Raw genomic sequence first — 16,525 nt, 5'->3', positions numbered from 1 at the left:
TTCCCTTATTTCCAGACACAGACATATATAGTAACTCCTTGGCATAAGAAATGGAATTATTATTAGAGAAACCTGAATAATCCAAATATTCACTTATCAAAATAATTTTACTGTAAGAAATTATGGCAAAGGACTTTGTAACATAGTTTTCAAAGCTGTGTGGCTTCCTGTTAATTTTCTATATGTTAACAGACTGAACCAAAACACCAAGGACCACAGTCCGCCACTCCTGGGTACCCCTAGAAGAGAAGATTGACCCCCACTCCTCCTGTTCTTATCTTCTTGGTATGCCCTGTGGAGTGCTGGCCAATAAACATAGCCGGGGGAAGGATTTCTCTGGCTTTTTTTCTTTCTCCCACCAGATTTCCCAGTAAGCAAGACAACTAGAACACAGTTGGTTTTTTGTTTGTTTGTTTGTTTTTGTTTTGTTTTGCTGTGATTCAAGGCTAAATCAAAGTGGTTAAAATTCAAAAAGCAAATTTTGCAATGTGGAAAATTCAAGGATAGCCAACTATTTCAAAACTACAAAACTACAAGTCTGGAGTTAGCAGTAGCTTACAGTGCTACTGGCTAGTTTACTATGTCTGCAGACCGTGCAGTGAGAGTGTGCCGCCCAGACTGAAATGTATGCTGTTTCGAGGGCTGCAAGGGTAAACTGTATACCATATAAACCAAGAAGTGTGCTCTAGTCAACTTTCTAGCAACTATCCCAGGTTACCCCAAACTGACCTCATCATATTCTCTCCTCAACAGATTCATTTTTTAGTATTCCCTATCTCACCTGGATTACTGTAGTAACCCTCTGGCTCCCCTGAGTCATTTACACTTTGGCCAGAATGGTTTTTCTCAAACACCAATCTGATGAAGCCAGTCGCTAAAATGTCTAAAGTGGCTCTTGATTAATTTCAGGGTAAAAATCTAGACATGGCGTAAGAGGCTGTTGACCATCAGGGCCTGTCTTTTAGTCCAGCTTCTTTTCTCTCTATACCCCTGTGTACACCCAGCCTTCAGCTGCATCTAAAGCCTGGAATTTTCTAAAAGAACCTTCAGGCCCATGCTTTCATGCTGTAGCATCTGTGGTTCCTGCTGCTTGGAATTCCCTTCTCCATTATTTGGCCTGTTACTCATCTTCGAAAGCTTATTTAAGCATGACCTTTTCTGGGAAGTTTCCCAAGGAAACTGGAGCCCTCTCATCCTCCAGCATCTTTTAACATAGCATTTACCTTGGGGATTTGTAATTGTGAATTCACCAGGGATATCTCTGAAAGCAATGGGTGCTCTTTGTATCTAAGTATTTACAATGTGTAGTTCAGTGCTTGACCCACAGTAGAAGCTCACTAAACAAATATTTGCTGAATGAGTGAATGGATGGTTAGAAACCATACGGCTTGGCTTGGAATGGGCTGTTCAGTAGTTCATCTCTTGGGGCATGTAGAATCAAGATCACAAAGTATATCCAGATGGACTAGATTTCTTGTTGTGTATGCAAGCCTTAAAAACTGAGGAGCCTAGCGTGCATAAACCAACTAAAATTGATCTCTGGGATAGATAAGCAGATCCTAAGATTGTCCAGCTACTAGTGGTAGTAACAGTGGTCAGGTGAAGAACTATTAATTACTAAGATGTTTGTAAAAATGAAGATATGATTGTGGTGCTAAGGAGAAATTAAATATTTCCCATTCAATTATATTTAGGAATAATAAAAATTCTGAAAATAGTCTAAGTCTTTGCTTTTAAAAAAATGATCAAGTTTGAGGCTGGGTGCAGCGGCTCAGGCCTGTTATCCCAGCACTTTGAAAGGCCGAGGCAGGTGGATTGCTTGAACTCAGGAGTTCGAGACCAGCCTGGGCAACATGGTGAAACCCCTCTCTACTAAAAATACAAAAATTAGCTGGGTGTGCTGGTATGCACCTGTAGTCCCAGCTACTGTGGAAGCTGAGGCAGGAGGATCACTTGAACCTGGGAGGCGAAGGTTGCAATGAGCAGAGATTGCACCACTGCACTCCAGCCTGGGTGACAAAGCAAAACCTTGTCTCAGGGAAAAAAAAAAGAATCAAGTAAGAAAGTAATTTCATTTCAGCGGGAAAAGTATTTGGTTAATATTCTCCCTGAATGTTTATATATTTATATAAATTGTGTGAATTTCCAGTAAGAGAAAATCAATCCTTGTTATTGTTTAATCTAATATTTTTATTACACGTTCTCTAACCATGAGTATGCCTTTAGGGGAAGACAGAGAAGCATGGAAGCCATGTGAAAAAACAAACGGATCCTAAGGTATGAACAAAGTGCAGATGATTATCGGCCATGCTGCAGGGATTTCTTGTTTGTCTTCTCGGTGGTGTTAGCTAATTTTATCTTCCAATCCCCGATTCCTTATAGGACCTGGACACTTTGAACCTCTCAGGACCCCTCAGATTCTAGCACATAAACTCGGAGCCAAATTCACAGCCTGTTTTTGAGTTAATCAGAAGGGCCTTTTAACAACTTTCCATTTGAGTCCTAAGAAAAACCTAGGTCATTAGGCAATAAAGCCACAGTGCTGGCCCCTAATCAAGGTCAGTACATGTCATTGTACGACTGATCCAAATTTGAGTTGGTTCAGTTATTTAATTTGTTCATTGTCCACAATGTTCCAGTCACAGTACCAGGTGCTCAGAGTGTAGTGTTAGAGACAAGATTCAAAGTAAGTAATTTTAAGACCAGTGTCATATGTGCCATTATGGAAGTATGGCTGAAAATGGAATTTATATACATAAGCATGTGAGTTGTTCACTAAACAGGGGTGGGCAAGAAAGACCTTACAGAAGAGGTGAATATCTTAGCAAATATCTTAGCAGGATTTCAAAGAATGAACTAGAGTTTTGCAGGCAGATGAGATAGGAAAGGGTGCCAGGGAGAAAGAAAAGCATGGACAAGGGCTCAGGAGGTGGGGAACAATATGATATAGTTTGAGGTACTGGAGTATAAAGTTAACAAGAGGAGAATATTTAGAAGGGAGGATGGAGAGGAAGGCAGAGAGCAGATTATCGGGTTAAAGTATTAGAAATTAGCATTGAGGTTTCCTAGAAGCCAGCAGCACATTCAATGCAAGCAGGTGCCATGGTCATATTAGTTTTAGTTTAGTAATCAGTGTAGAAGATGGGTGAAAGGGGGTGAGTCTGGAGGCAACAAGCATAGTTGGTAGTAGCAGTCTAGATGTGACCTGACAGGGGCCTTTACTAGCCCAGTGGTGGGCATTTTTTAATGCATTTGTCTTTCTTCTAGGCTGTGAATTTCTTATAATGAGGGTATGGTCTTCCTCACACTTGGTTCTTCACGCTTCTTGCCTATCATACCTGACATGCAGTAAATTATCATAGCAAGGCAAAAAATCATTTAAACATGTACTCTTTATTACTCTGTTGGACTATGATGAGAGCATCTTATTGTATGGCTTTTTAAAATTATTTATGAAGATAATTTTTTTGTGTGTTGAAAATGCCACAATAATTTAATTGTGAGTTTCAATCAAGAAATTAAGAGGATATTTTGTCTATAAAAATAAGGTTTATTGTTCACATCTGTTTTATGTTTTCATATATATATGATGAAATAGACAATTTACTCTGTAAGTCTTAAATATAAAAATGATTCATTATTTCTTTCTGAGCCAGGAATGTACTTGATTATTTTCTCCAGTGGTAGCAATATATGTATACAAATTAACATATATTTCTCATTCCATTCTTGTATAAAATAACATACACAACCAGTTTGAACAGCTAGAGCATAATAAACTCAAACTCTTTATGGAATCACTCTTTCCCTACCACAGTTGAAATCTTAGGTAAGTTCTATATCTTTTTCATCCCCTTTTGGACAATAAAGGAAGTACTCTAGTCACTTACAGTCAGAACCCCATTTCAGTAATTAAAATGATTAGTCCATGCAATAATCAGTAATCTCAGGTTTCTGTAAATGCAAAAGCTCTGATTTCCCATATTGGTTCCACTGCCATTCCCCTAACCACTGGCTCTGGGGTTTTCACCATTCCTCGGTGGAGAAAGAGGGAAGAGAGGCAAGGGCAGGGATGCTAGTGGTCTGCATTGGCTTGTCGCATTAGGCTGGTGCAAAAGGAATTGTGGTTTTTGACATTACTTTAAAGTCAAAAACCGCAGTTACTTTTGCACCAATCTAATATACTCTCAGCTGATGTGGGACACTCTTGTGGGTTCTGCAGAAATTCCCTCACTAGAACCGTCTAGTCTCTTTCTGTTTGATTGCTTCAATAGCCCCTCAGCTTCTACATCAGTTAGTACCCCATAGCTTCTTTATGCCAAGATTGCCTCATCCTCAGAAAAAAATCATTTTAAAAGAAATTCTTACCCAGATGTCATCTAAAAAGCCCACACTGGGTCATGGAAACACTAGCCTGTGCTTTATTGTCCGTGGAAGTGCAACTGGCTCCAAGGACAGCTGTATCTCTTTGCATTGCCTCTAAGTAGGCAACTCCAGCTATAGAGTCTTTTGCCTGAAATTTCTCAAAGGTGGACCAAACACATGTCTCCTTTGTCCTCCAAGCTTTAGAGAATAAACATTAAACTCTCTGTGAGGTGTTCTTGATGCCTCTCTTACAGATGAGGGAGATGGAAAATAGCAACAGCCTCCAACAACATTCTGCAGAGAAGTTCTTACGTCTCTCAGTGTCCTCAATATCAACTGTTACAGACCCTTGAGTAGATGTTGAGTCACTAAGCAGTTTCAGTCCACTTCCTTGAGGTCTTGTTTAGGAGGTCCATTGCCTTATTTTAGAATGTGGGAGAACTTGCCACCTATTGTTTCCGTTTTGATTTTGGGGGCCTCCCCCAAAACTTAGATAGAAAGAATCTTTCCTTAATACCTGGCTATAGAGACAAGTGTAAGATATCTGTAAATCATGGCCATAAACTGGAATAAAGTGAGTTGGTTCATTGGAGATGTAAATGCTTAACCTAGGCATACAATAAGCACAATATCAATGCACAACAATACTGAGCATCATTTTAAAATGTAAAATCAAACAGAAATCAGTAAAATCAACAAAAATTGCTTACCATCTCCTAAATACTGGTTTATTCCAGGTGTTTAATGTGCAAAAATTAAGCGTATGATTCCTTTCCTCATGGAGCTAGCTATTTACGAGAGAATAAAATGCTGTAATATGTTCAAAAGTAATCACAATACAACTTAACATCACAATGCAAAGTTCTACAAACACTTCAGGGCACAGGGAAGATGGAGTATCTGAGTTTAAGAAAGTCTTTGCAAAGGATGTTTGAACAGGCTCTTGAATGAAGATAGGACTTCTCTAGGAAGAAAGGAGGAAAGGGCATCCCAGATGCACGTTGGGTTGTGTAAGGGTTGGATAGGGAATGTTAGGATGGTGTTGTGTGGAAACTGTGAAGAAAGTGTAGCTGGTACACAAGGCTGGAGCAATTACAAGATAATCGGGAAATTGCAATGACTGTTTTAAACCAAAAGGTTTAAACTTCCTACAGACAATAGGAAATTATAATTATTACTATTTTTCATTTTTCAAGTGTTTACATGAAAATATCACATGCATTTTACATCAATATATAAAGATGATCATACATACTGTTTTTCTTTTTCATTTTTTAATTGAGTTCTGCCTCCCACTTTTTTCTCTCCTTCCTGTCTTATCCCCCTTCTCTACCCACATCTTTCCTTCCCCAACTCACATTAACACTTATTTTGTATCCTTTCTTTGTTTTCTCCTTGGTTATATAATTACATTCAAGCATACAGTATATGTATATATTCAATATCCATATACATAGGGTTTTTTTGGCCATTGTTTGCTTTACAAAAGAATACTTTGCATATTTTTCTGCATCTTGCTTTTTTTACTTGACTATTCTTAGAGGAAATGTCTCCAAGTCAACAGGGCTAGCTCATTGCAGGTTTTTAAACAGGGGACTGACATAATCAGAATTTTATATCTGAGGTACGATGTTAGAGTGGACAATAAGTTTAAAAGGGGATAGAAATTGGAGGAAGGAGATAAACTGAGACATTAATCAAGTGAAAAATGATGGGGGCTTTAGCAAATGCAGTCACAGTTTTGGCAAGGACATATCCTTAGCACCTACAAGTCTCAAATAAAAAATGATTTACTATATAATGCATCTCAGTAAAACACCAGTGCCCACCATCATCTGAATCTAAACATTTGACATTAGATGCTCTAAGTGTGCTGCTTGAGGAGCATAGGTTCAAAATATTTACCATTAGCTTAGCTAGAGTTTTGGGAAAAGGTGCTTTATTATTCCATATACTTCCATATTTATTTCTCTACTTCCTCCTTTATTCTGCATATTTTCCTGCAAAATATCCCTAATCTCCAACTAGTTTTGAAACTCAATGGCTAAATCCACTGATGGTTTAGTTAAGAATTCATATCTACATTGTCTTTGAATAACAGCAACATTTTCCATCTTCCAGTTATTCTATAATCCTTCTTTAGGTTGCTCAGTGTTGGATGCGATTATACTACTTTTTATCCAGATTGCAATTAATGCAATCATGTAACACATTACTAATGCCAACTAGTGGTCTTAGCATATTATAGTATAAATTTTCACAAGTTTTCTATATTTATAAATGCCTTTTCAACATCCAAACTGGGTAAATATTTCATTGGAACATCCAGTATATCATTATCAGTCCTGTTAAACAAGTCTGGTTATTCTGCGAATAAAACCCTGCTTGTCATAATCATGATACAGATAACATGACCTTTCCAACCTTCTGTCCCCAGATATCATTTTCAACCTCAGTCTTGCCAGTAATTTTGTTTTGTTTTGTTTTGTCTTTGAGTTGGAGTCTCTGTCACCCAGGCTGGAGCGCAGTGACATCATCATAGCTCACTACAGCGTTGAATTCCTGGGCTCAAACGGTCCCCCTGCCTTCGCCTCCGAAGGAGCTGAAACCAAAGGTGAGCGTCACCGTGCCTGGCTAGTTTTTTAAAAGATTTTTGCAGAGACAAAGTCTCACTTTATTGCCCAGTCTGGTTTCCAACTGCTGAGCTCAGCTTGCTTTGATCTCCCACAATGCTGGGATTACAGATGTGAGCTACTGTGCCCAGCCTGATAATTTGTTACTAATCATAAAGCACCTAGGATTCTAAGAATTTAATTGTTTTAAAAATTAATTTAAAAAATGTAAATACTTCAGAAAAATATGTAGAATAATAGAACGTCTACGGCCAGAACTAATAACTGTTAACATTTTGTTTTACTTATTTCCCATTAACCACCAATGCTAATCCTAATCTACTCTTCCTGTCCCTATATAATCTCTATGATAAATTTGGTGTGCATCTTTCTTGTTCATGTTTATTTTGTATACACATAAGTATCATAAACAATTTATACCTTTTGGTTTTAAAATGTTTATAGTAGTTACATTACTACATTTATCATTTTCACCTTCCTTTCTCCTCAATATCATTTTCTGAGAACTAAACCATGTATAACTAAACCTATTTTAGTAGGACCAAGAGTATTTCAAGGATTATGCATATTTGTATATTTGTGTTTCTATGGGCAAAAACTCAAAACTTGTCTACCATCAATGTTAGGGACTGAATGAATTTGTCCTTTTAAATTCACATGTTGAGGCTGGGTATGGTGGCTCATGCCTGTAATCCCAGTGCTTTGGGAGGCCAAGGCAGGTGGATCACCTGAGGTCGGGAGTTTAAGACCAGCCTGACCAACACAGAAAAACCTCATCTCTACTAAAAATACAAAATTAGTCAGGCATGGTGGTGCATGCCTGTAATCCCAGCTACTTGGGAGACTGAGGTAGGAGAATCACTTGAACTTGGGAGGTGGAGGTTGCAGTGAGCCGAGATTGCACCATTGCACTCCAGCCTGGGCAGCAAGAGCGAAACTCCGCCTCAAAAAAAAACCAAAAAATAAAAATAAAAAACAAAACAAACAAACAAAAAAAGTTCACGTGTTGAAGTCCTCACCCCTAACATGGTATTAGGAGGTAGGGTCTTTGGAAAGTAATCAGGTTTGGGTGAGACCATGAGAGTGAATCCCCCATGATATTATTAGTGCCCTTAAAAGAAGAAAAAGAGACATGAAAAAGTTTTCTCCCTCTTTTTTTCTCTCACTGCACAAAGAGGTTAAATGAATAGACAGTGAGATGGCAGCCATGTCCAAACCAGGAAGAAGGTTTTCACTAAGAAGCAAATCTGTCAGCACCTTCATCTTGGACTTCCTAGCCTACAGAACTATTAGAAATAAATGTCTATTGTTTAACCCACCCAGTCTATGGTGTTTTGTTACAGAAACCTAGGATAAGACAGCCAGGAAGTGGAATCATCAGATCATAGCATATGCCCATTTCCCATTTGAAATTTAACTGTATCTTGCCAAGTTACTCTTCAAAGTGGCTGTGCCAACTTACACTCTTGTTTTTTAGGATACCTATTATTTGACATTGTTATTCAGTAATGAGATGGATAAGAAGGCTGTCTTATTATTGTTTAAATTGTGTTTAAAAATTATTGCCAGATTGAGGCTGAAAATGTTACCTGGGGGCAGAAGGTTGGAAAAGGTCATGTTATCTGTATCATGATTATGACAAACAGGGTTTTAAATTGTTTTTCTGATTGCAAATGAATATATATGTGGATTTATGTATGCATATTTTTTCCATGTATAAAATCCCAGTAGAAACTTTGATCTGAATTAATGCTATATGATTGAGAATTGGAATTTACCAGAGGTTGAATCCACAAAATTGGCATTCCACCATTTATCTCCAAAACATTTTAAGTTTCCCAATTTGCTAGACAGTGCAAGTATTAGGAAGTCAAACTCTTACAGTTATAATTTACTATAACAGTGGTACTTCAGAGCTCAACTTGGGGAAGAAAAAATTATATTTAAGGCAGAAGACTATTTGACTATGAAATAACAAAATCATAATCAATTTGAATGGCAATTGAGAGAAGGTAAAGACAAAAAAAGAGGTTGCTTTTTTTCTTTTGAGTAATTTGTTTGAATTTGTATATTAAGTTCTTTGATACGGCCCAAATTTGAATAACTCTTTATGTGGTTATAAAGGAGAAACAAGAATGCAAAATACTGGTCTCAAGTGGTAACTGGGCACATCTGCGCTAAATCTTTGCTTTTCTTCTCACCACACAACTAACTGAAACATGCACTGCAAAAAAAAAATTGACCATTGTAAAAATAGTAAGTCTCCCATTGAATCAGTTCACATTCATGCGGAGTGCTGTGGACGAAAGGAAATAGGGTATGATTTGAAATGACATTTGAACTGCCCTTTAAATAATAATTAATTATTTTCTTAAATGAAACTTTTGTTTTAAGAGAACAATTTTTTTTTCTCCCAAGAAATAAAAAGAGCCTGGGGAGAATATAGGAAGTGCAGGGTGGTCCATATAAAATAATGGATCACTATAATTCTAAATGGAACCCGTTTTTCATGAGCCCTACAAAATTGTTGCTGATTTCCAAATTCGAGTATTTCTTTCATAACGGAAAACTAAACCTTGGTGGGAGAATGCTGATTTTTGACTGATTTTGGATTTTAAGGAAGCATCATGAAAAAGAAATAAAGAAGCGAGAAAGAGAGAGAGAGAGAGATAGAAAGAAAGAAAGAAAGAAAGAAAGAAAGAAAGAAAGAAAGAAAGAAAGAAAGAAAGAAGAAAGAAAGGAGGGAGGGAGGGAGGGAAGGAAGGAAGGAAGGAAGGAAGGAAGGAAGGAAGGAAGGAAAGAGAGAGAGAGAGGGAGGGAGGGAGGGAGGGAGGGAGGGAGGGAAGGAAGGAAGGAAGGAAGGAAGGAAGGAAGGAAGGAAGGAAGGAAGGAAGAGAAAGAGAAAGAAAGAAGAGGGAGGAGAGGGGAGGGGAGGGAAGGGGGTGGTGAGTCACACCTGTAATCCCAGAACTTTGGGAGGCCGAGGCGGGCAGATCATGAGGTCAGGAGATCAAGGCCATCCTGGCCAACATGGCAAAAACCCGTCTCTACTAACAACAACAACAAAAACAACAAATTAGTTGGATGTGGTGGTGCGTGCCCATAATCTCAGCTACTCGGGAGGCTGAGGCAGGAGAATTGCTTGAACTCAGGAGGCAGAGGTTGCAGTGAGCCAAGATCGCACCACTGTGCTCCAGTCTGGCAACAGAGCAAGACTCTGTCTCAAAAAAAAAAAAATAAAGAATGAAAGGAAGGAAGGAAGGAAGAAAGGAAGGAAGGAAAGAAAGAAAGAGAAAAGGAAGGATGGAGGGAGAGACGGAGGGAGGGAAAAAGAGAGACAGGGAGATGGGATGGGAGGGAGGGAGGGAGAGAGGGAGGAAGAAAGAAAGGGAGGAAGGAAAGAAGAAAGGAAGGAAGGGTGGGTCCCTGTGATTTTGGCACTGGAATGGCCTGGATTCAAACTCTGGTCCTGCTATTAATTTTTTTTTACACTTGGTCTTAGCCAAAAGTCTGAGAGGAAGAAGTTCTACCAGTTTTTTGGGTAAGTCACTTAAATAGCTCGAGTTTTTGTTTCCTTCATATGAAAAGTAGAGAGAACAATGCATATCTTATAGAGTTCTTGTGAAAATGAAATGAGGGACTCTATAAATTGAATAACTTATGCCTGCCACATGTAGTAACTCATTCCCATCCAAATTTCCCATCTTTAGGAGTTTAAAACTAGTTTTTCAAAAGTATAGAATTAAAATGAAATATTTTTCATTGAATACATTATTTTGCGTGAATTCTGGTACCATATCTCACTGGCCCCAAACGACAGTATTCAATCAAGTCATTAATCAAACTTCCTGAAGAATACATTTATTCCATATAGTTCAGACTTAACAGCATTTCTCAAATGTGCTTCCCAGAATTTTACTCTCATGAAATTCCCTTATAAAGAAGGTTTTCCTAATCTCATAAATTTGGAAAATGCTGTACTTTATCTTATTACTTCTCTGAAAAGTCCTCCAGTCAATATAGCTGTTTAAATTTGTTTAAGCCTATGTGTTCCTATTTCATTTGGTCATCGAAATATTCTAGGTAATTTCTTTTTATAGCGCATGGAATACATTTTGTGAATTGTTCATATAAGTGATCCGATTTGTTCCAGCAACCCAGCATGCAAATATAGTCATACTTCTTTTGATGAAAACAGCGTGAAGACTTGATTTGCCGTTATTAGTAGGAACTTATTGTGTTTGGTCACCATGTTCATCATTTTCTAGCCTACTCCATTCTCTTGAGTTGTCTAAGAATTCTGATATTTTTTACTCAATCCAAAATGTTTTTTTCTGCTTTCAAACACAAGGCAGAGAATAAACTGAAAGCCTAATTTCCTTCTGCCAGAGGCTAGTGTTGCGTAGTTCAACAGAAACTGGTCAAGATGCTTCTCTTTACTAGCCTTGACACTGAACATGGTGCCTCATACTAGGGCAGTGATGTTAGAGTGTCATTGTAGAGTCATTGTGCATTCACTGCTCCCCAAAGAACAACACAGTCTGGAGGGTCTGGCTTCAGAATCAGCCTTGCTTCCTAACCACATAGACTCTCATGTTGAGTCTGGGCTGCCAGCTCAGACTCCCATTGCCCTCCTGGTGAGTTCCCTCTTGCAGCCTTGCTGTTCTTTTGGACCAGGAGACGATGTACAGAGTCAGTCCAGTCTATTTGACCAGTTTCTGTAACCTGAAATCTTGGGGAATAGAAGGTAGAGTCTTTGTAGCTTTCCTCACTGAAGGTCCCTCATCTCCTGATTCAAACTGGTTGAACCACTCCCTAGAACTCTGAATGCTATAGGAATTCAGTGAGAATCAGACTCATTAAGTCAGGTCTATTAATAGAACCTAGTATAACATTTCCTGGGACCATCGTTTATTCCTACACTTAATTTTCATAATTAAGAGGGGTCATTCACTGACTTACTAGATATTTATTGTGTCAACCATGTACCAGAAACTGTCTTAGGACTGGGATATAGCAATTAACACAACAGATAATGTTTCTGCTCTATTGGAACTTCTGTTGTAAGGTAGGGAAAAAGACAATGAACAAATCATATACATCAATTAGTGATGAATGCTTTGAAGGAAGGATAAGGGTATATAAAGTGATGGGGGTAGTGTCTTATATAGAATGATATATAATATTTCTATAATCATTCTATATGAAATAAGTCACTACCCTCATCACCATCACTCTGTATACCTATATAGCTGAGAAGCCTTCACTGAAAATGAAGGCTTCACTTCATCTTCAGTGAAGGCTTCTCAGCTAGAGTCTCATTTGAGCACAAAAGTGACAGAGCAAGCAAGGTGAACGTTTTGAGGAAATCCCTTCTAGGCAGAGGAAAATATGATTGCCAAGAGGCAGGAGGGTACTTGGAATACTTGAGGAATATCCAGGAATCCATTGTTATTGCATCAGCATTTGTAGGAGAATAATAGGAAATGAAATCAGAGAATCTGTTGGGTGGGACATAAGGAGGTAATTTAGGGTCCTGTATGCTATGGTTAGGCTTCGGGTTTCATTATGAGTAATGGGAAGCCAAGGAATGTCTGTCAACAAAATTTTGACATGATTTTATTTTTGTTTTATAAAGATTACTAGATACCGTGTAAATACAGTTACCTGTGAAAGGGGCATGGTTAGAAACAGGGAGACTAGTTTAGCAGCCCATTGCAGTAGTATAGTGACAGATGATCAAGCTTTCAATTAGGGTGTTATAAGTGTTAAGAAGTAGTTGGTTAGGAATATATGTTGAAGATAGAACTTTATGGGATTTATCGATGAATTAAATTGGAAGTATTAGGGTGTCTTAGACCATTTGTGGTGCTATGATAAAATGTCTGAGACTGAGTAATTTACAAATAACAGAAATTTATTTCTTACAATTCTGGAGGCTAAGAAGTATAAGATTAAGGTGCTGACATTCATGTCTGGTGAGGGTCTACTTGCTGCATTCTCACATGGTAAAAGGGGTTAATGCTGTGTCTTCACAAGTAGAAGACAGAAGGGCAAAAGAGGGCCTAGCTAGTTATCTCTAGCCCTTTTATAAGGTTGCTAATTCCATTCATGAGGGTAGAGCTCTAGTGGTCTAACTACCTCCTAAAGACCTTACCTCCTAATACTTTTGCATTGGGTGTTAAGTTTCAACATGAACACAGACATTTAAACCACAGCAGAAAGAAACAGAGGAGCCTGTGAGGATACTGAGTTTTCTGGCATAAACAACTGAAATTGTGGAGATACCATTTATTCAAACAAAGTAGATTGGAGGAAGTGTTAGTTTTGGGTGGTGAAGGAGTAATCATAAGTTTGGATTTGGGCATATGAAGTTTGAAATGCCTTTCAGATATCCAAGTAAATATGTTAAGTATGCAATTGGATATATTAGCCTGGAGTCAAGGAGAGACATTAGTGATGATGATTAAATTTGAATCCTTAGCATTTAAATGGTATTTAAAGCCATAGCATTGGGTGAAATTACCTAGATGGTGTCAGTAGAGAATGGAAGCAAAGAGCATAGACATCTGAGGAATGGGATATTCCAGTGATTCAAGTTTACAAGATGAGTAGGTGACAGTTGAAAGGAGGAGAATGAGAGTAAATGATACTTCAAGAGTCGAGTAAAAAACATATTTCAAAATCACATTGACCACTGGCTTTGACAACATGGAGCTCACTGATTACATTAACAAGAGCAATTGTAGTTTTAGAGGTGTAAGTAAGGGAGGAAGTGAATTCAGAAAGTAGAGACAACTCTTTCAGAAGAGATTTATGTCAAGAAAGCAGACAAATTATGATATGTTTGGTGGGAGTTATGAGGTCAAAGTACTTTTTTTTTCAAGTTGATAGATATTAATTCATTACCATGGGGGAATGGGAAGGATTTAGTAGATAGTATAATAAGTTGCTGATACAGGAAACAGAAGGGAAAATTGTACTTTACATAGGTGAAATTCTCACTTAAATAGGTGAGAAAGCAACAGCCTGGGCAACATAGTGAGATCCAGTCTCTACAAAACATTTTAAAATTAGCCAGGTGTGGTGGTGCCTGCCCGTGGTCCCAGCCATATGGAAGCCTGAGGCAGGAGGAACATGTGAGCCTGGGAGGGAGAGACTTCAGTAAGCTGTGTTCATTACACTGCACTCCAGCCTGGGTGACAGAGAGAGGCCCTATCTCACTTAAAAAAAAAAAAAAAAAAAGATACAATGCAAAACTGGTTAGGCTGGTATTAGATGGGAGTTTATACTTCCATCTGGGGTATGGATGGAAATCAGCGTACAAGAGTACCAGAAAGTAGAGGGATATATTTGGTTGAAGGAATTATTCATTCATTCATTTATCTAACAAGTGCTTATTAAGTGTTAATGTACTAGGTGCTTTTTCTAGGTATTGAGGATACAGTGGGGACCACAATAGTTACAAATTCCTGCAGTTTATTTCTAATGAGGGTTGACCAAGAATAAAGAAAGCAAATGCATAATTTAAATTATATGGTATATTGTGCTAGGTGACATGGATAAATTCTAACTTAAAGTGAATAAATTAATTTGTAGACATACATTTTGCTATCACTATTATTGCAATATTTTTTGAGATAATTATGTTAATTAAATAGAAAAACATGTTTAAGGTGAGTGTATGGTGACTAAACCAGTGCCCAATCAACATTCAATCCATGAATGACTTAAACTTACAAATGGCCTCCTTCATTAGGTATTTACCAACATCATAGAACGCTGCTGGAATCCGAAAGAGAAGCAGAAGCCTGATCATTTTTTTTGAGTCCAGAAGTAAAACAGAGGAAGAATTGGTGGAAAATGGAAACACTTTAGGAGCACCAGGGACAGACTTCCAAAATAACATATGAGGCGTGGTTGACCTAACTCGCTGTTTGACTTTTTTTTTTTTTTTTTCCGCTTTACTTTTTAACATACCTGGATCAAATAAAAATTTGTTTGGGTTAAAAATGAAAATAACTCATATGTACAATACTGAGGTCAGAACACACAGCAAAAACTAGGCAAATTGAGAATCCTGCATTTTGGAATAATAATAGCTTTAAGCCAGGAGCCAGAAATCTTGGAATCCATACTCAAGGCTGCTGTGGTCTACATAGGTAACTTGTATAAATCTTTTAAATTCATTGAACTTTAATTTCCCTATGTTCAGAATGTAGGTAAAAATAACTGTATTGTCTAGCTCAAAAGGCTGTTTACTTCTTTTAACTAGAAAGATCAGTATGTTATGCACATCTGAAGATATATAAGGAATACAGTTAGATAGAATGAATAAGAGTTAGCATTTGGTAGCACAATAGGGTGACTACAGATAAGAATCATTGTTTGTATATTTTAAAGTAACTAAAAGAGTAGGATTAGAATGTTCCTAACACAAGGAAATGACAAATGCTTAAGGTGACGGATACCCCAGTTTACCCTGTTTGATGATTACACATTGTATGCCTGTATCAAAACATTACATGTACTCCATAAATATATAACTGTTGTATATCCATGATAATTAAAAATAAGTAATTTACAAAATCAAAATATGAGGAAATTGAATCTTAGGTCAAACAACTTGTCTAAAATGAGATAGTACATAATGTTAAGACTAATGTTGAATCCAGGCTTCTCTGATACTGAAACCTAAGCTATTAACATGTTTTGCAGCATCCAACAAGCAAGGACAATCAACTGAGATGAAGAAGATATGAAAATACTTGGTAAATAGCTTTCATTCTCCTGTCAGCTTTAGTGTTCACTATCATGTTCGCTGTTGGTTGGTTTCAGAGGAAGGGTAAAAAATAATCCCTTCAAACATTCTTCCAATGCAACCAATGCTTCATTCCCCTCTGGATGCTGCCTTACTTTGAATTGCTTCATTCACCCACTTTGCAGGCCACATATAGCAGGGGATGAACATTTAGTAGTTGATTACCAATTTCCTGTGAGTTAAATGGAAAAGCTGAGTAATAAGGGTTTTTTTTTTTTGTCTTTTTCTATTATGCAAAAATCTATGAGTTATGCAGGGTATAAGTTAGGTCATAGCAGTGCACTTAAAGTTTGCAAATATGCGCTTACTGCCAAAGTCACTTGTATTTGTACACATCTAATGTTTTTTCTACTCAGCCTCTCTGTTACAGATGAACTTGAAAGACAGAAGTAGTATTTTCATGCTAATGTGCCATAAAATGTCTTTGCTAAATAAGCAATCCTTCCATAGCAAGGTTTATTTGCAGTGATATAATTTAGAGATGTCCCTGATGACAACCTTTTGAGCCATATTAGTTAAATGATAGAACATCTCCAGTGTCAAATCTATAGCAATATATTATAATGGGGAAAAATGCCTGAGCAGCAGGGAGCCTTTAATACAGAACTCCATAGGCTACTTAAATAGTGTAATCTGGCTTTCAAGTAGAGCATTCTAAAGAATCTCTATGAACCTTGCTTTGGGGTTTCAGAGAATCGGAATGATA

At 37.6% G+C, this 16,525-nt stretch overlaps 1 protein-coding gene across 2 annotated transcripts in view; it reads left to right on the top strand.

Annotated features, from left to right (window-relative positions):
* Positions 1-15,127, top strand: part of LOC103224320 (protein PPP5D1-like) — a 96,340-nt gene extending 81,213 nt beyond the window's left edge. For both annotated transcript variants that reach the window (XM_073014632.1, XM_073014631.1), the window contains 3 exons: positions 2,227-2,277; positions 6,862-6,979; positions 14,758-15,127. In XM_073014632.1, coding sequence (XP_072870733.1) covers positions 2,227-2,277; positions 6,862-6,979; positions 14,758-14,813 — 225 coding nt within the window. In that variant the 3' untranslated portion in view covers positions 14,814-15,127. The remainder of the gene's footprint in view (positions 1-2,226; positions 2,278-6,861; positions 6,980-14,757) is intronic.
* The last annotated feature ends 1,398 nt before the right edge of the window (positions 15,128-16,525 follow it).

The sequence above is a fragment of the Chlorocebus sabaeus genome, chromosome 4 (assembly GCF_047675955.1).
Source record: "Chlorocebus sabaeus isolate Y175 chromosome 4, mChlSab1.0.hap1, whole genome shotgun sequence".
Lineage (NCBI taxonomy): Eukaryota > Metazoa > Chordata > Mammalia > Primates > Cercopithecidae > Chlorocebus > Chlorocebus sabaeus.
This window is presented reverse-complemented; position numbering and strand designations above follow the sequence as displayed.